The sequence below is a fragment of the Magallana gigas genome, chromosome 7 (assembly GCF_963853765.1).
Source record: "Magallana gigas chromosome 7, xbMagGiga1.1, whole genome shotgun sequence".
Lineage (NCBI taxonomy): Eukaryota > Metazoa > Mollusca > Bivalvia > Ostreida > Ostreidae > Magallana > Magallana gigas.
The window spans coordinates 22,436,123-22,456,847 of NC_088859.1; the positions used below are offsets into that span (position 1 = coordinate 22,436,123).

Sequence of the window (20,725 nt, forward strand, 5' to 3'; positions counted from 1 at the left end):
CAAAGTGAATTAGGTCCGTGGCCGATTTGTTCTGGGTTTTTGTTTTTTTGTTTTTTTTTTGGGGGGGGGGGGGGTTGTGGAAAAAAACTACAATAGCAAAACGCTTTATTTTTATCCAAATGCAAAATTATCCAACTCTAGGTTTTTTTAGCAAAATTTAAAGAAAATCTGGTTCTTTTCAGGGACCATCTCAAAATACAGGTACATCTAGAACAAAATATATAGGAAATTGTCATTCTAAAAAAATGCTACAATTTCGAGGTTCCACATATTGTAATCCATGTACTATGTGACTAGTAGTATCATCTACCTTATATGTAAAAAAAAAAAATATAAATTCTACTTTTTTGTGGGGGCCATCTCAAAATATTTAAATGCACCTAAACATTTTATCAATGAGGGGCCTAAACGTCTTGGGTCCTAAAAGTCCTGCTACCGGTAAATTGACGCATCGTTATATTAGATCGGGTTCGATATGTAAATAAATTAACATTGACGTCAACATTGTCCAACTATGTCAGATTATCATCATGGTGTTTGAGTGTTAAAATGACAGAATTCTTCAAATCAGCGTTTAGTGCCCTGACTGGAAATATATCAGGGATAGAAAATGATTTCGTCGGTCAGATCGTTGAGTTGGGACAGCAGAAACTTCGTGTACGCCGTGTCATAGCGGAAGGTATTGTCGTCAATAATCGTTAAGAAACCTCCCACCATCTTGACCATAGCTTTATTTATGACATTTGTTACGATTTGTAAAAATAATTTGAATGAAGTTTCTCCTTTCACGATAAGTTTTACATTTCAACTTCATTACTTAAATAGGATTTCTGTAAAATTCAAAATTTTCGTTAGACGTGTACTGATAGTAAAGTTGGTATGCAGAAATCTTTAGGGGGAATGGATAGGAAAGCCACTGAAGGGTTCGACGGTCCGCTTCTCTTAGGAAACAATGAACATGGCAATAGTCTTAATATCTTTTACACTTATTATTGGTTGTGGTTATCTAATTAAAGTTCATAGTCTTCTCTTAGGAGGTTTGTGATAATCTAGAAAATAAATAAATGGGTATTTTTTTGGCCCTAACACCCTGCATCCAGCGGTACATAGAATTACCGAAATACCCGCGATTTACCGAAATACCCGATGAAAACACCGAAATACCCTTCAAAAACACTACAACGCCATTAAGAGTGTATGTCTAGTATTTTATATAGATAGTTTTGTATATAAAGTTAATTTTTTGAATAAATGTATATTTATTATAAGACTTGAACTTGTGTTACATACCTGTGCAAGAGAAAGGAGCAATTCTGATAGGAATTAATCTTTAAACTAGTTGCTATTTTTATAGTTGCTTCCACTCTATATGGATTTGTGATGATTATTATATGATACTAAAAAATAAAAGCTGATAAACTGTTATTTTTAATTCTTAGTTATTTTATTCTGGGAATAAAATTTCACACCTCTATTCGAGTGAAAAGCAATTCATGCAAGAGTTATCGTTCTTAACCCAATGTATACACGTTAAAAATCGCTATTTATGTCAAAATACTTACATTATCAAACTGAAAATTAGGGAAATACATTTAAACACTTAGATTTAAACTATGATGTTAAATATTTGTGCTGAAATGATCGAGGCATTTCTGTGTTTTTGAAGGGCATTTCGGTAAATCACGGGTATTTCGGTAATTCTAGTTACCCTGCATCCAGAGTTCCTAAACTCTTTTTTCTGCTGACAGTCATTTGGACTGATTACCATCTGAAGTTTGTCAGTCTGGACAAATTTCTATCAGTCCAAACATTTTCAATAGAAAGATAAAAAACTATATTTAAATTTCATTATCAATTTATTTCTTAATTAATTATTTCATTCTTAACTTACAAGTCTTCCAATTTCTCTCCTTTTTACCTGATCTGATTCCTCCTAACTTTCACATTCTGGCTCCTCATGGTCACATTTCTATTTATCACTTCAATCCTGAATTTTGATTTCCTTCTCTCTCATTATCAACTTTCCTCTTGTTCTCTCTCTCTTTTGCACTCTTTCTGCACACATCATGCCACAGGGGCTCCATTGTCAGATAGTAGTGTTCTTATTATTTGTTCCCGAAGACCTAAATGATTAAAACGGTTATTTTTGTGTGTATTTCTGTGTATTGCAATTAAAACATTCACTGAAAACTCTAACACAAAGAGACAACACTCACCATCTTTGATTTATAGGGGGCCCTTGGTTCACGCTATCTTTAAACAAGTTCTCAAATTTCTCCAAGTGATTTCTGATGAGATCTAGGTTGGAAAATGATCAAAAGAATTCTTCCTATCATCTGACTACATCTGTTAGCCGCATTATAAATGAACCATGTCAATATGTAGTAAATTCTTGCCAAACTTATCGAAAGTATCGGAAGTTTACATTTATGTGATGTAAAGATGTAACTTATCCAAAGAGCCGGATCACGTCTCGTTGCCAGGCGCGGATCATCAGATCAAACTCGAGGCTTCGCATGTCGTTTGATCTGATGATCCTCGCCGGGCAATTTGACGTAATTGAACCCTTTGGATCAAGTTACTGTTATGATAATATATATTTATCAAAATGTGAACAAAGTTATTCTCTTATATTATTTGGGTTCTTTTATTGATTTCAGGTGGATTCGCATTTGTGTATGTTGCACAAGATGTTACGACTGGAAAAGATTATGCCTTAAAAGTCAGTATTTTATGTCTTAGTGATGTAATGTTTTTAGTCAGCCTGCAGGTTGACTAAATATGTTGGGATGAAACTTCAATTGCTCTTGTGTAAATTGGAATTCTGGGAAGGGATTAGATAGTCTGTGTAAGAGAAAGTTGTAGAAGTTACGAAACTTGTCAGTATTTAGGTCAAAATGCGCATTGTCATATTGAAAAACTGTTCATGGGTATCTTCTGCAGCCAGGGTCAGGAGTCCCCATATATATCTTCTGACTCTCTTAGTAAGAAAATGATACATATTGGTAGTAGTTTGTGACGGGACCATGAAATTCAGAAAGGAATCTTTGCAAAGTTACAACTGTAAGTGATAAGTAGGTGTGCAGTCATACATTATGTACTGTAACACTGCTACGTGCTTATCTCCTCACCTACAGCCAAAAAAAAATAAAGGTGCAAACTAAATGTACACACGTATGATATTATAGAATTGTTATAGAAGCTGTATTTCTTGTATTTTAATAGATTTGTTTATTCACTTTTGACATAAAACTAATATTCTGCTGGCTGACTTTCTTAGCTTTTTAAAAAGCCAACCTTGTGTCAGATATACTTGTGTGCATATCAAAATTTTGAAAGAGTAAAGAATGCTTATGTTAAATTTTTTGGTGTAAAGAAAAAAGAGGAACATTCCTCAGATGCTTTATATAACATCAGTAAATGAGAAAAAGTCCCCAAGATGACTTATGAAGATTTTAGTTGAATAAAATGTTTATTCCTCCTTAAAGGGGCATGGTCACGATTTTGGTCAAATTTTATTTTTCTGTTTTTATTATTTGCAATGCTTTAGGAATGCATTTCTAATGATCAAATGAAATATGGGTGCCAGTCGTTGAGTTTTAAGCAAGATACAGGGCTTACAATTCTCCGTCATGTAAACAAGGCTCGTGCCCTATTTTTGTTTACATAGGTTCAATATACCGGTAAAAAATCTTATTAAAGCTGGTTTGTCTATCTTATTATTCATTTTAAGCATAAATAAACCGTTCCTAACGATAAACACATTTATTTTAGGTCTAAAATTGGAATTTTCACTTCAACATTCAAAATGTAAACAAACATTTTGTTTACATAGCGAGGAATTGTAAGCTCTGTAACTCGCTTATAACTCATCAAATGGCACTCAAATTTTGGTTGCCTATTAAAAATGCCTTACTGAAGCAATGTGAACATTAAAATCGAAAAAATAATTTTTGAACAAAATCGTGACCATGCCCCTTTAAGTTGCTTTGAGGATTAGAGGGATGTTCGTCATTTTAAATATCAATGACTCAGAAAATTCCTTATACTTTGACTTTGGCTTAGCTTTTTCATATTGGAGTGTAGATGCATGGCTATAGATATGAAATATTTAAAAGTTTTTTTTATGATTGTGTTGAAAAAACTATTCCTTTTTTCCTCTACCGATGCTTCATTCCATATTTCAATTTGTTTTCCTGTTGTTCAAATTTTAGTTGTTTCCAATTACAGCTTAACTAAATTATTATTTCAATCTCTCTCCTTGCTAAGTGTACATATTATTAACTTCTTGCTTTGTGGTGCAAATAATGTGTGATTATAAATGACTTTTTCATTAACCTTGCAATTTTCTAAGGAGAAAAGAGGCAACAGGATATCATGAAAGATTAGTGATGCAGAATTTATGTAATATTAGAGTTTTTTTCTTTTTTTTTTCAGAGGTTGCTTGCTCATGATAAGGAAAAGAATGAGATGGTTATGAATGAAATCAAATATCTTGTATCCTTGGCAGATTTAGTTTCTGAAATAATCTCCTATCAGCATGCATAGGGTTATTTCACCATGGCCATACTGCATGTATTTTTGCCATATTTTACGTGTAAAAGATGTATATGACGTGGTATTGTGAGTTATATTTCTTATCATGTTAAGGACCAGTCCTAATGGTACTGTATGCATACTAATGCATGGGTAGTTGAACTTGGATTTTACATTATTGTCACATTATCGGTGTTGAATCTTGAAATTGATCAACAGACTCAATAAGTATTATTGAACATATGCATGTAATCAACATTTAATAATTTTAAGATGACAAAATCTAAACATTACTTTTTTCAGAATTTGGAGGAAAATAATTATTGTAAAGACACACTATAAAATGCACCATTAAAAAAAGGAAGTACAATGTATGATAATGAAATGCATGTAGAAATGATTCAAAATCATCTTTAAAACATTCTATAAATATACATGTGATAAGTTAAAGAGCCAAATACTGTACAGGAGCCTTTGAAATACAAGATTTTGTGTGAAAATACTCCAGTGTAAACATATATCACATTTGGCTGTGCATTCTAGTTAGCATTTTTGGTTCCACAAAATATAAATGGCTATGCATATAATTGTATAGATATGCGCTTAATCATATCTATCAAAGATTATATAAATTCAAATTTCATCCAAATATCATACACACTAATGTTAAATAGTTTATCATCAAATTTTATCTATACAAATGGAAAACATACTGCCTTAAGAAGACTCCCCCCCATACTCCCACTATGAACTACTGTTTCATGAATTGTACTATTTAGTGATTCCTTTTCAGTTCTATATCCTTCCATCCATGGTTATATGTAAACTTTCCTTAAATTTGGCAATAGAAAAAACTATCAGGTCATCCCAACATTGTCGAGTTTATAGCTGCTGCCTCGGACTCCGACAAAGGACAGTGCGAGTACCTCTTGCTGACTGAGCTTTGTACAGGTTAGTACAAACAGCCGTTTTTCAATTATTAATAGATGATCTGCAATAATTCTCAAACATTTAAAAATGCAAGTCTCTCTGATGTCACCTTTTGGTTTACAAATAAAATTGCCTCTGCCCAAAATTTGGCTGATAGTACTGACCAGAATTCTAAACCAGAATTTTTTTTTTATGGTTAATGGACTTTCATTTAAAAGATTAAGTTGAGGTTTGAGTCAGCATATAAAAATATGAAGACACACCTATCAAATTTAACACATGGGTTTCCCCTAACTGGCCAAAGAAGTATTTGATCCCCATTTTAATTTGTGGTCGTTAGGTCAAAGTTCAGGGGTCAAACCAACCTGAACACTAAATAGTAGACTGTTGTCTAATCATTATTTGAGAACCCTTTGACAGACATCATCTTTTTACACTAGTAACCCTCATGGAATAGATTTTGAGATTACAATGTCAAAGGTCAAGGGTTGAACTATTTGAACATAGGAAGCATATCAGATTAGTACCTTGTGAAAATGTTTATCCTTTTCATTATTTCCTCATCTCTCTTTTTTTCTTTTTTGGGGAGGAGGGTGTAAGGGCACCTGTGTTTTAATCTAGAATATATCATACTTTCAACTAACCTTCGTATTTTTGTACTTCATCTTATTTCAGGCCAACTTATTTCTGTTCTAAATGGTGCTGGATCACCTCTACCGTGCAGTGATGTTATTCAGATTTTTTTCCAAGCATCTCTTGCAATACAGCACATGCACAGACAAAATCCTCCAATTATTCACAGAGATTTAAAGGTATGTACATTTTTATAGTTAGTGACTGCATGTGAATAAGTTTTACTATGCATATTCTTGTGTCAATTAATGTATTGATACATAATTTGATGTACACAAAAAGTCAGAATTGATTGCAGTCAACAGGGTTTCTGTAATAATGCAGTAGTGATCCTTTTTTGGCTGAAATAAAGATAATAAGTGTCTCTGATCTTTTAGATAAAAATATGATTTGTAACATGGGTGTGTATGACAGCATCTGTTCATGAAAAGCATTGAAATTTGTAATGTAATATTTGAATTGCACAGATTAATTTGGATATCTGTTCAAAGTCTTTCAAAATAGAATCGAAGTTCAAATACTTAATTCTTTTTTCCACAATCAGAAATGAGCGTATGTGTGTCATATGTACAAAACATTTTTAAATTTCAAGAAACACATCCAGCAATTCTTCTTTTATAACATTTCAGCATTATAAATAGTGAATTTAAGAGAGCAAAGAAACTATATTATAATTAGAATAAGCAAGAAAATTGATAAATGAGATTCATTCTTTCAGTATTATGAGATGATCAAATATGGTGGGGGTGATAAAATCCAATAAAGCCCCTAGGGCTTTATGATAGACTTGATCAAGCCTGAGTGTGTTTGATCACCTCATAATACCGTATTTCTGGTAATTTATGCTATGATTTATTTTCACTTTTTTTCGTGATCACTTTCACATTGCAAAATATTAAATATGCAAAACTGTGAGTTTGAATTTAATCCCTAGGTTGAGAACCTACTGGTAAGTTCCAAAGGAATGATCAAGCTGTGTGACTTTGGCAGTGCCACAACAGAAACACACTTTCCAGATAGGTCTTGGTCAGCCATTCAGAGAAGCCTGGTTGAAGATGAGGTGATCATTAAACTTATTTGTTTTGACCCCTTCATTTTTTCCTTCTTTTTCCCAATCTGGCTTATGCTTTACTCACAGAGTACCTTTGGAAAAGGATATGTTGTAGTCTTGAATCAAGTTTCAAAGTCGAAGGTTAAGAAGGTGTGAGTAGACTTTCGTGTAAAATCCTTGTATAAACCATATATTGTATCTCCTGTTGGGCTGATATGGCCAATGATAGGGTATTAAATACTTCACTCATACAGTGCTTTTGGGTAAAGAGCAGACCTTGAACCAAATGTCTTTGTCAAAGGTGAAAGTCATATCAAACCTGTTAAAATCTTGTCCAGATCATACATTCTCTCTCCTTAGCCCCATCTGGCTTGTACATCACTTAGCTGCAGAAGACTAGCTCAACAGAAAATTTGGTCTTATGGACCGTATAGCTGTAGTTCCATCCCTACAAAAAAAAACTGCATATTTATGGCACACAAAAAGTTGTGCAAGGTTTTGGACTTATTTATCTAATTTAGTATTATATTCTGTGGAAATTTTGATACCAAAAAATTCCTGAGACATTTTACTTTAGGTACCATTGCTTTACTTGCCTCTGAATATATTTTAAATACAGTTACCAGGCCTGTAAAGTGATGTGATTTGTTTACAGGTGATAATGGCGACTCTTAATCCTGATGTGAATTAAACATGTGAAGGTTGTCCCAAAATTGCGTAGACAAAACAAAGAACTTATGAGCTATTCACTGGAATTGTATAAAACTATGTTTTGTTACCTGACACGTAATTCCTAGGGTGTGTTTTCTCCAAGAGAGAACGTACCCTAGGAAAATCATAATTGATATTTTTAATATATAATCTAGGATGCAACAAAATACAATACACATTTGAATCATTTGTTGCGTTTATTAAAAACATAATTATGTACATTAATTAATGAGACAATAAATGTGTTATAATGTAAACACATGCACAAAAATCTACCGAACAGCGCTTGAGCAGTTTAGTTAGTCAGCTAATTAATCCCCCATAAATGAAATTGTTCAAAAAAAGTTTTGATTACAATATAATTTGGAGATTTTAACGAAGAATCTAAAGAAGTCTATAGTGCTTTTTTTTAGTGGTACCAGTATTAAACCGACATGTATAAAAAAAATTGCTATTACCGTATTTTTCGGGGCATTGGCCGGTATTTTTTTTCTCTGATGCGCGAGCCCCGGCTTATCCCCCGGGATCGGCTTTTCGTAGGCTCAAAGTTAAAAAAATTAAACAGTATAAAATCCACTGTTTTTATCCATTGTACTGTTGTAGCAGTTTATTATGAGGGTTGGTTTTTTTTCCGTTCGTTTGAACTATTGTTTGATAGTTGTCCCGTTGAAAATTTTTGCAATGACATCTTGAGTAATAAAATGTACAGTACTGTACGAGGAATGTCTTTACAACCCCAATCAAAAGAATTTTTTCCCACGTTTATCAACTTCGTGTATGAACCCTTGAAACTATTATTGCGTAGTAAAAAAGAAAACGAAACCGGGTAGAATGTAATATGACGGAATTTTAGTGAATTTCTTCATGTCTGCGTTGTGGGAATCACTGGTTTTGGGTGTAGAATAAATCAAATGCTTGGTGTTTTTACAATTAATTTTCTGTTGGATGAAATAACGGTATTCTGGTGTCGTGTGTATATACAAAGGTGAGAAACCCGTGACTAAAACACAGCCTGGGGGCACGTAGTGTACACCGTTACACTTCAGTGCATTAGCTGTGTTTTTAACATTACAACTTCTCTGCATAATGGCAAGTCATTATTTTATTAATTAATGAAAAAGAGCACAAATTAAATATTTTATGTGTGGTATTTTGTTTTCTCATTCATAGCGATTACGGGGGATAACTCTATTTGAATATGAAACCATGTGTTGAGCTAATGGACGCCATACCCCGCATTTACAAGTAGCTTGCAAAGTATAACTTGATTAAATTAAATTTAGCAATAAGGTTTTAATACAATATAAAAGGTTTGGTAAAATGTTATACTTAGTTCTATCAGACAGAACCACGGAGGTTGGTGTTGCAATCATTAAATTTACACTATGTAAAATTACGATACGTAACGATATACCGACGAATTCGGAAGAGACCAAACAGCCACAAAACACAGATATATTTTTTTAAAATGTTTAAATATATATGTTAAGCAAATTTAATAACATTTATTACTCTTTTGACTTTCTACATCGATATTCTGAAAGTATATACTTAATACGACGACTTCCTTAATCAGCGGTCATACTTTCACTATAGTCATCGATTGTAAATCGGCTTATCCCCCAATTAGGCTAGTCTAAGGATTTTTCCTGAATTTTGTCTGAAAATGAGCAATTCGGCCTATGCCCCACATCGACATATGCCCCGAAAAATACGGTATTAACTTTATATAAGGAATAAGGAATTGTGATAATTTTGGTCGGGGCGTGATCAAATCCAGTAAAGCCCAAAGGGCTTTATGATAGATTTGATTATGCCCCGACCGAAATTATCACCTCATAATATTCGAAGAATGATTCCTTATTACTTATATTTATATAATTTTAAACCATCGTAGGATTAAATATTTAAATATAAATAAGCAAACCCCGCTGGCGCTTCAATTTGGCTTTATGAGTTATATTGTACAAAATTGATACGTAGTGTTATCACAGGCATAGGCACTAGAAAATGTAAATATATATCTATAAAATTCATATATTCCTATATATTTATGCTGTAAAATAGTACTTAAAACTATTTAACATTATAATGTTTATGATTTTCCTAAGGTACTTTTTCTCCATGAGAAAACGTACCTGGGTACATTCTCTCTTGGAGGAAATGTACCCCAGGAATTGGGTACATTGTCTCCTGGGTAAGTTTTCTCTTGGGTACATTTTTCCTGATACCTCATTGACTTACCTGAGGTCATTCATGATAAGTTCACAGCATGAGACTTTGTGTCCTGTTTGAGTCAGAAGTTCTATTGTTTACTTTATGGTTTTAAGCAATAAACTGTCTAGTTTGTAAGAGATTGAAAGGTGATAGGCATGATTACTGGTATGCTTTAAGACTATGCTTTATCTGATATGATGGACAATTTGAGGCCTATATTTTACTTGAAACATTATGTCTTTTTATTTCTTGTGAGTAATTTTTAGGATTGTTTTGCTTCATTTCGTATACCTGGCACCATCCAACATGAAGTTTTCAATTTGATCAAAATAAATATGTAAAACATTTTTTCATTTGTACAAGTCTTACCAAGAATAGGAGTGTATAAATGTGGGTTAAGCTCTACAAGTCTGCATTGCAGCATGAAATAGGCATACCCAATGGTGATCAGCGTTTGTAACCCAGAGAAACCTTTCAATTCTGTACAAACAGTTGGATATAGACATGTGGAATGAAATGTTTTATACATGAATTGGGAGAATTACCTGTGATGAGCTGTTAGAAAAATCTGTTCTTTTTCTATTAATACCCAATTTTTATCTGTTTATACAATATTTTGTCAGTTTTCTCTGCATGTTTGGATTATTTGTTATGTTTCAGATTACCAAAAATACAACCCCAATGTATCGAGCACCTGAAATGTTAGACCTTTATCAGAACTCTCCCATATGTGAAGCAAGTGATATATGGGTATGTATTTAATTAATAAAGATAATGTATGATAAAGCAAATATTCATAGAGATAATCTATGGTATCTTGATTAACAGCATGTTTGAAGACAAACCTGCAGGTATTTGAGGGTTAAAGATGACAAAGTTCACTTGATGAATTTGACTACAATGTTGTACTGCTGCATATCCTGGTAGTTTTCTCTTTTTAACATATCCAGTGTGTAATTAGATCACCTGGATAAATTAATATAAATTTTCTGTATTAATGTTACAAAAGAAATGTTTCCCTAGTGAAATGAACCAAAATTTTTGTTTGTTGAAAATATGCGTGTTTATTTTAATTACAAGAAAGGTTATCGTTAACTAGTTAACTAGTAAAATATAATTATTACCCCGGTATATAAAAATGTATTCATCAATAATTAACACATAATTATAATGACCTGAAGATATATTTTAAAAGGCAGATCTACCAAGTAGATCTTGTCAAACTTTAGGAAAACCTTTTATGGGGATTTTTTCTTAAATCAAAATGAATTTAAAAATGTTTTAATCATATAATTTTATGATATACACAAAATTTAAATATCCCTATACTCTGTCCCAAGATTGCATCCCATTTGCTTATTTATTTGATATTTATAGATTCCCCAGGGTTCAAATGATGTTCATTCAATAAAGAGTATGAAAAATTCGCAAGATTTCTCCTTTGAAACATGTACCCCTCTAGGCTCTAACTTGTTAGGTTTCAATAGACGGCTGAAAAAAGGTCTGCAAAGGACATGAATATACCTGGCAGGCATAAAATGTTGAAAAATAATGTGATGTGTTCCGAGTGACTTCCAAATGATACAAGATGTTGGATTATTGTATTATAAATCTCAATAAAAATATATTTTCAGTCCTGTGAAATTCTCTGGGTGAAAAGATACTGGTATGATGGGTCAATGAAAAAATATCCAAATATAATTGATTTTTTTGAAAGGAATGGGTATTTTAAAGATCTTCAACAAGTGATGTAAATGTTAACTTGGGACAGACTATAGTTACAGTGATTTGATTATATTTTCAGGCTCTAGGATGTTTACTTTACATGCTTTGCTTTGGCAATCATCCGTTTGAGGATTCAGCCAAATTGAGAATCATCAATGCAAACTATAGCATTCCAAGCACTGATACCCAGTATAAGGTGTTGCACAATTTAATCAGTAAGTGATTTCATCATGAAAATCTATCATTAGTGGATTCAGAAGACATTTACATGTATGTTTATGGGTATTATATTCATAAGAATGTTTTTAACTTTTTAAAAAAATGAAAAGTATTTTATCAGTATTTCCAGATAAAATTCCTTAGGCACCAGAAGTGTTTAAATTTTAAAATCCATTACATTCAAGTTAACGGTATTTAAAACTAAGTTCAGCAAACTCATATGCACTGCAAATTTGTATATTACTTCTTTTAAATTGGCTTAAAATACATTTTATTTTTATGTATATATAATTACCATTTCAAAAGAAAATTGTACAATATCAATAGAATGGTAACTTTGTAAAAGTGGATGCAAACCAAATACCATGTTCACCCATATTATGCAGCATGATAACTGTATCATTTAAAAAGGAAGAAAAACAGTCTTAGCTAGATTTACCAGTTTGATTCATTGGTTAACATCCTTTTCTGAAGCTAATATCTAATAGAAATTTATTGTATTGCATGTAGAAAGAATGGATTGCAATGGTGAAATTTATGACCATGGGCCATAAGTTTGGGGTTAAAATCATCTTTAAATATCTACTATTATCATGATAAGCAAGGAGACCTGTGGCCCCAGGGTCAGAGGTTCTGCACGCTGTTAATTGAAATTATCAAATGTCCATTGTATTGGTTTGTTATTGGTTTGCATTATTATCAGGTCACCATGTAGGTCCTTAAGCCTCTTTCTCAATTGGCGCACGACCACTTTACACCACTTTGCAATCGAAATTTTTGAGCTTCGCACGAGCTCTCGCATACATTGCACACGTTTTACTGGTCGCATCAAGTCTCCTCTGAATAGTGGACATGCACACTATTCAGACGCGATCCAACGCAATCCAAATTATCGCAGTGCAACGCATGAACATTAGTACGAACGTTTTACAACGTTTTGTGTACTCGCAAGAGTGATGCACGATTTTTGAAGGTCATAAGATGAATTGCTGCTGTATATGCGTGTGTTTTGCTACCATGAGACTGTTGCTCAACATGTCTCATGCAATCTTGCAACGTTTAACAATCATTGCACGACTTATCAGCCTCAATATGCCACTAGAATATATACCCTGTATAAGCATCTCTGTTTCAGACCACAATTGACAATATACATTCATTGCATGATGGTGAGGGAAATATGAAGATTTATTACTCCAAGAAAAATCATATTTACAAAGGGCTTCGCCATGTGAACATAAATGCAATAAACGTTTTATTATATCTAAGAACATATGATTACTAGAAAACAAAAAACGTTGATTTCTAAAAATTGTCTGACTTTTCAATAGAAATAACATCGTGATTGCTTGATTTCGTACGTTACTGTCTCACTTTTCTTTCATAATTTCGAATCATAGTTAAGTTGGTTTTGTGATATAAAGAGAATCATAATGACTAAATATTTTTGATTTAATCATTTTTGTCTGCATCGTATGCTCATGTTGGCTTTTTCATTCCTATGAAATTGCCCTGTCACGTGACTTTCTAGACCAATCAGGTGTAATAGAATAATCATTTTGAGGTATAATGATAAATACTGCTGCATCTCTGTTTCTTCTTGGGCGGCATGATCTCTCCCTTTTAACTATGTCTACCGAAGAGCGTCGGAAATGGGCGGTATATACCCTCTCTGACTAGCACGAGCATTCGTACCATGGAACGCATGATCTCACGTCCAATCGCATTGGCGCACTTTCAATCGTCCGATCACCTGGTCTCTCGCGCAATCCTATTGCATTATCTTTCAACAGTCACTTTCATTGCACAACAGTCGCATATAGATGCAAGATATGTCGCAAGGTTTATTGCGTTTACGTAGCACAAAGCTCGCTTAGATCGTGTGGATTTCATACGAATACTTTTTCAAATGCGATTATTTCGGCAACAGTTTATGCTTCATATCTAATTTTTTCGGTCGCACGAATATTTTGTCGCTTCTGATCGTGCGCCAATTGTGAAAGGGGCTTTATATAGGTCTCTTATTTATTCTGTATTATATTTGAGAATCATCATTTATTCACAAACTTTTAACAATTTCCTTTCAGAGTCAATGTTGCAAGTTAATCCAAATGATAGACCAACCATCAATGACATTATAGACAGGATTAAGGAAATAGCAACTGCCAAAAATGTAAACCTGAAAGGAACACTTCACATTGCTGAAAATATACCAGCCAACTTAGGTAAATTTCTCTTATTTAGATGAACCAAATCATTTTCCATATCTTCCAGAAGCGTTATACACTATTTTTATTCTCTTTGTAGTAATTGACAGTGTAGAAACCAATCGCCAACCAAATTCGGTCTTTTATGATGGAGAAGGAGAAAGAACTGAGAATTGGGCATCATCATCAGGGCAAGGTCCAAACACATCCTCAATATTCAGCTCCCTGAGGGGTGGAGCAGGAAATCTAATGAAAAATATCAAAGATGCTTCAGCAAAAGTCATGGAAACTGTGTCTGCGTATGTGTTTATAGTTTATTTCTCAAATTGCAACAAATGTATTGAAAATTTTCTCAGTCATTTCTAAGCAAAATTATGTCAAATATAAAACTGATGTAAGCTAGCAGGTATATAGAAGTTCTATTCTAATTCTTTCATATCATGATTCATACCATGACTCTATCAATATTCTTTTGTGTGCATCCAGTAAAATTAATAGTAGATTGTTTTTGAGGTGAGCAATGTGGCCTATGGGTCTCTTCTTTCTAAAAATAGTTGTGTATGGTGGTGTTCATTAATTTTACAGGACAATTGGAAAAACTGACTTGGATATAAACTACATTACATCAAAAATTGCAGGTAAATTGTATACATTAAATTATTGATTTTTCTTCAAATATGGTTTAAGTGCTGCAGTCATTTGGGGGTATTCTGAATCAAGTTTTACTACTTGGTTGCAAAATAAGTAAAAGGCATGTTTACAGCTGGATGTTGGGCATCAACAAAAAGGAGAGTGTGTCAGGAAACAGATTTTTTTTGGTCACAAAATATTTCCATATTTGAAGTATAATAGGCACTTTGATTGGAGTTCTAATGACACACTACTTTAGTGTATAGTGGGTCACTTCAGGTACCAGTATTACGAATTGGTAGCTAAACTGGCAGAAAACAGTCTGACAAAAATAATATTTTTAAAGAATTAGTACATCTTACTTCCCAACAGTCTAAAAATAGTAAAGAAATCATTGTACACACTTTCTGAAGAAACACAGAGAAAATATGAAGAGACCAGAATTAATCTGTCACCATATACAAAGTATGTCTTTTATAACCCTAACATAGTAACTATCATTGCTTTGCAAAAACAATTACACGAAAATATTCAACACACGCATCTGGTAAGCCCCGATTTGAGTGCATGCAGCCATTGTGTACTCACATGATTCAATATACCCCAAACTGGAAGGGGTTGAAAATGCAGGAATTAAGCTACATTTGATAGGTTTTAAAAAAAAAAAAAAAACCTTAACAGATCTTGAAAGCTTATAAAATTGCAAATTTATCAACATACAGTTTGTCAATTTTAGTCGATTATTATAGCTACAGCATAAATGAGAAATATTGAACAGTGTTTTTATCATGCAAATTTCTTCCACTGACTATAAGTAGTTTCTTTCCAAAAATGGTCACCTAACCCTGTAGCGCAGTGGGTTAGAGGGTTCATACGAACCTGTAAGTCATGAGTCATAAGTTCGAATCCCGCTGGGGGTTTTACAATTTTTACCTTTACAAATATTTTTAAAAGCTATTTTTTGGTTAAATATGGTAAAATTTGAAAATTCTAAACCGGTGAAAATTTGTCAATTATATAGTACTTTAATCCACATTAATATCGACAGATGTCCCATACCACCTTAATAAGGAGATGCGTGACACAAGAACTCCTGTTCATAATTTCCTCTATTAGTTTATTTTGCTTATATAATAGTGAAATCATTCAGTGGTCATTTTGTCCTTCCTTTGGATGGTTTTTTTATACTGTTGAATCGTTCAATTTTATTTAGGCTAATTTCATGGATTTTCAATTTGTTGCATGTTTATAGAGATTAAATTTTGTTAAGTACTTATATGATTAGTGAATTAATAATTGTTTTATAATTTGTTGATGAAATATGTGCATATATGAAGGGTACTCATAAAATCCATGAAAAATTGAGTCATCTTCAATTCTTTGAAATATCAAAATCAGCTTCTGGAATACTCAGCACTTTCTGAATTCATGGTTTCAGTCTAAATTAATTTTTTTGTAGTTATGTCATTTCCTGCGGAGGGAGTGGAGTCAGCTTTTAAGAACCACATAGATGAAGTTCGGAGTTACTTAGAGAGTCGTCACAAGGATTGTTATGCAGTGTACAACCTATCCCAGAGGTCCTACAGAGCAACAAAGTTTGAGAACCGGGTAATGGAAAACCCATTCATATTAAGACTTTGCTTTCATAAGGGACTCCAAACAAAACTGTTTGTCCAATTATTCGTGTAAAATTGGTAATTCTTGCATCATTTGTTGTAAACATATTTTTGTGTGTTTTTTTTTAGGTTTCTGAGTGTGGTTGGCCAGCCAAAAAAGCTCCAATGCTTTCAAGCCTCTTTGCAATTTGCCAGAACATGCATCTGTGGCTTCGACAGAATCCCCAAAATATCTGTGTGATTCACTGCATAGTAAATATAAATTTCAATTTTTACATTTGATGTTCTCTTGTGACTATAGCCATGATTGTGATTTTGGTTTTAAGAACAGGTTCATTGAAGAATCAAGCCATAAGTAATGTTTATTTATGCTGATTCCATTTCTTTTCTTTTATTTTTCATATTTGTTGGATATGTTAGAAGTATGCATGAAGTTAATATAAAAAAAATTTAAGTTTTTCTTTGTAATTATCTTTTATTATGTTAACAACATGCAAGTTTTGAGAAATATGTCCTTTAAAAAAACAAACTTAACCTTTTCACTTTTGAAACTATAAATGTATATCTTCAAAAAATGGTAAAGGATGTTCTTTTCTTTGAAAATCTTAATGTGTACATTGTACATGGTATTCAAACATTATTAATTTCGTATCTGAAATTTCATACAATTATTTTCAGTGTAGTAAATACTAGCCAGTACTTGACTATTGAATAAGTTTGGTTGAAGTACATGTAGTTCTAAATAAACAGCTTTCCATATCAGAAAATGACAAAAATCATAGTCTTTCTATAGATATAGTAATGTACAATGAAAAAAAATGGAACTAAGAATTATTTTCATCTTTTCAGGATGGAAAGGCATCGTCAGCTACTGTAGTAGGGGCATTCTTTTCTTTTCTTCACCTGTTTGACTCCCCAGAGCAGAGTATGCACATGTTTTCTGTAAAACGAGGACCACCTGGAGTCACTCCTTCCCAAAAACGGTAATTAAGTCTCTCAAACGAAGTTTGGAGACTTATTGTTTTTGTACGGTTTCTTCTTCTTCTTTCCCGCTCTAAACTTGTCAGTCGTGTTTCTCAGAGATGGCTTAACTCTAGGATACGATAGGCCTGCATATTTAGATGTGCATGCTGGTTTGATTTTTCTCATTTGGAGTTGGCCAACCACTTTTCTGGGGGGTCAAAAGGTCGTGGGGTCTAACATTGAACCTTATTGGAAAAATCTTAGACTCTATTGTAAATGTTTATAACTTGAAAATGGACAAAGATAATAATATAGGGTTTTCAGAATCATATATTAACTGTTACAGCTGTGTTTATTAGACCTGACCAATGGGGTCATCCCCATCCCCCAGGATTTGAAAATGACCATATATCTCAGAAACTGTTATAATCCTGACCCATAAACCATATATATTCTTGTTCCATGTGTTAAAGGACATATCGCATGTTTCTAAAGTATACGACATTTTACATTTTTTGGCTTCCTTGTGTATCTAATAATTACTCCTAACAGTTTGTTAACGGTATAAAAGCGGTAATTAGCCATAATATCAATTTAAATTATAGCCCCGATCGTTTAAAAACTCGTTAATTAGATAGCGTGTCACGTGGTACAGTGACGTCACATGCGACCTTCTGCGAAGAGCTGATTGTAAACAAATTGTAGGATTAGCATTATCTTCTTTAAATTTTGACATTCATTCACCATGTAAGTTGTTTTTTTTTTACATGCTGACTAAATTAAAAGAATCTTATTATTCAGTCGTACATGTTTGAGCCACTAGTACGGATAAAAAATGATGATATTGCCGAAAAAGTGACGATGAAGTCGGCAATGACGATCAAATTGATCGACGTGTAAACATTGTAAACACAAATTAGTAAGGATTGTAGCTCAAATAAATCTGTTAAAGGTGTTTATTTATTAAAATCTACAACAGTCTTGGTTTTTGGCGTTCCTAACGACTCAGAATGTTCATTATTGTAAAACTGTGGTGCACAAGAAGTTTGTTTCTTCGGCAGTAACTGATCACAACTTTCTAAGGTTGTTTACTCTATATTACACTGGATTATAAAAACAGGCAAGAACGTTTTCCTTAATTATTGTTTATTTCTGTAAGATCCCATCTCCGTATTTTTTTTTCTCCATTTACGTATAAATGTATATCAACAAACTTTGTCTATTTCTCGCGTAAACAATCAATATCGACAACTCGATCCATGACTTCTCCCACAAAAAATAAAACTCACAGAAATCTCACCTACCGTACTAAAATTATGATTTCTGCAGAGGTGAGCTACATGTATGAATGAAAAATCATGTATACAAAACAGATGCATACATGAACGTATAGTTTAACATTAAGAAAAAGAAAACAGCTAATGAAGCGAGGCGGTATCCAAAATGGCGTCCCCTCTCGTTATTTTTCTCGGATGAACTTGCGTTTTGTACATAGGCCCCTGTGCATAAACTTCTATTTTTTTCTTTTTGAGAAATGAATACGATTTATGTATGAAACTATAATTACAAAAATGTATCATATAATTTATAATTTATGAATTGAATGTTTATTTATAAATCCTCTCGTCGACAGATAGACCCCGATTTGTCACAAGATTTCCGCATACTTTCGTAAGGGAAACTTTAAAAAAACAACAGTCCAAATCCCCATTTTCGGTGGCTAAATCACCCGCAGGAGGCACAGAACACCATCATGCCCCGTTATCGGCAATTTAATAGGTGATAATTAGTTTAATTGTCGTTTAAATCTAATCCAATAACAAAGATGGCTAACAGCACCTTCTCGCTCGAGGTCGCATATGACGTCACACATCATGGCGGGTAGATCGAGAGAGAAAATATGCATATCGCGACATTTGAATTTTATCGCTTTCAAACTCACGAATTAGGCAGAATAATTTATGAAAACGTTAATAAACTTCATTTTTAATGAGTATAGAATGATTTTATTTAAAAAATTCCGAAAATTGAAAAACATGCGATATGTCCTTTAAGGGGCATCAAATGGTATATAGGTCATGAGCCCCGGGGGTGGTCCTGACCCCCCTCAAACAGGAAGTGCACAAATAACTTGAAAATGGTTAAGATCTCCACCCCTAAGCCATATATATTCTTGTTCCTTGTGTCAAGAGGCATCAAATTATGTAGATCATGGGCCCTGGGGGTGGTCCTGACCCCCCTCAAACTGTAAGTGCCCGAATATCTTGAAAACGGTTAAGAACCCCACCCCTAAACCATATATATTATTGTTCCATGTGTTAAGGGGAATCACATGGTATGTAGGTCATGGGCCCCGATGGTTGCCCTGACCCCCCCCCCCCCTCCAACAGGAAGTGCACAAATAACTTAAAAACGGTTAAGATCCCCACCCCTAAACCATGTATATTCTTGTTCCTGGTGTCAAGAGGCATCAAATGGTATGTAGGTCATTGGCATTCAGGCCAATATGGCCGAAAAGTGAAAATGAATTGATTTGATATTTTTTAGCTGTGTTTTCCAAAGGTAAACATGGGTTATTGAAATGGTGAAAATGGCGGGCAGGTGGGTGGGCGGCTGCCAAAAGGGTACCCCTATTGTACAGATAACTTCTCTTACAGTTTCCAAAATAGGAAGTTGTTGTTTTGCAGATCAATTGAACATATATCAGAGCTATGCATATTACTTGAATTTCAATTTTTGATAAGGCCACATAAAATTAATAGATTCCCACCCCCGCCCGCCCCTCTAAAAATGGCCTGCCCCAATGCATTTTATTTTGAAGAAAAAAAAATTGGGGAAAAATCGGGCTTGGTGTACAAAAAATTGGTTGCTATGCATGGCCAGACCTTTTTACCAAACATTTTGGCTTCTGAAGCTTAGGAATAGATAGTCCGAGATTCCTCCAACTCTTAAACCCCCAATTCCCCTTTTTATGAATGAATATTTTTCAAACATCAATCAATAAAAGTAGGGTAACTGTAAGGAGTCTCAGATTAGGGTTTAGACTTCAAAATAAAGCTTAAAATGCAAACATGAGACTCTCTGACATGTCAATTTGAGGGATATGCAACTCAGATGACTGTCAAGGCCTGAAGCCCCCTAGTTAAAATGTTAAAATTTAAGATGTATTTTGAATGAGCTGACATTGTTTAAGATCAAAATGTTTACTAGTTAAAACTTTTTCAGTGTTTCCTTAAAATATCATACTTTGAACATGAGGGCGGCAATTCTATTGTGACTAATTTTCT

General features: G+C 33.4%; 1 protein-coding gene across 2 annotated transcripts in view; it reads left to right on the plus strand.

Annotated features, from left to right (window-relative positions):
- The first annotated feature begins 483 nt into the window (after positions 1-483).
- The window catches only part of LOC105328569 (cyclin-G-associated kinase), a 32,987-nt gene continuing 12,745 nt past the window's right edge, over positions 484-20,725 (plus strand). Inside the window, exons 1-14 of one of the 2 annotated variants that reach the window (XM_034458570.2) lie at positions 484-679; positions 2,661-2,722; positions 4,438-4,497; positions 5,385-5,487; positions 6,142-6,278; positions 7,034-7,159; positions 10,739-10,828; positions 11,883-12,018; positions 14,110-14,247; positions 14,330-14,528; positions 14,815-14,867; positions 16,319-16,467; positions 16,605-16,727; positions 17,325-17,458. In XM_034458570.2, coding sequence (XP_034314461.2) covers positions 550-679; positions 2,661-2,722; positions 4,438-4,497; positions 5,385-5,487; positions 6,142-6,278; positions 7,034-7,159; positions 10,739-10,828; positions 11,883-12,018; positions 14,110-14,247; positions 14,330-14,528; positions 14,815-14,867; positions 16,319-16,467; positions 16,605-16,727; positions 17,325-17,458 — 1,640 coding nt within the window. In that variant the 5' untranslated portion in view covers positions 484-549. The remainder of the gene's footprint in view (positions 680-2,660; positions 2,723-4,437; positions 4,498-5,384; positions 5,488-6,141; positions 6,279-7,033; positions 7,160-10,738; positions 10,829-11,882; positions 12,019-14,109; positions 14,248-14,329; positions 14,529-14,814; positions 14,868-16,318; positions 16,468-16,604; positions 16,728-17,324; positions 17,459-20,725) is intronic. The other variant, XM_034458571.2, reaches the window with a different exon arrangement.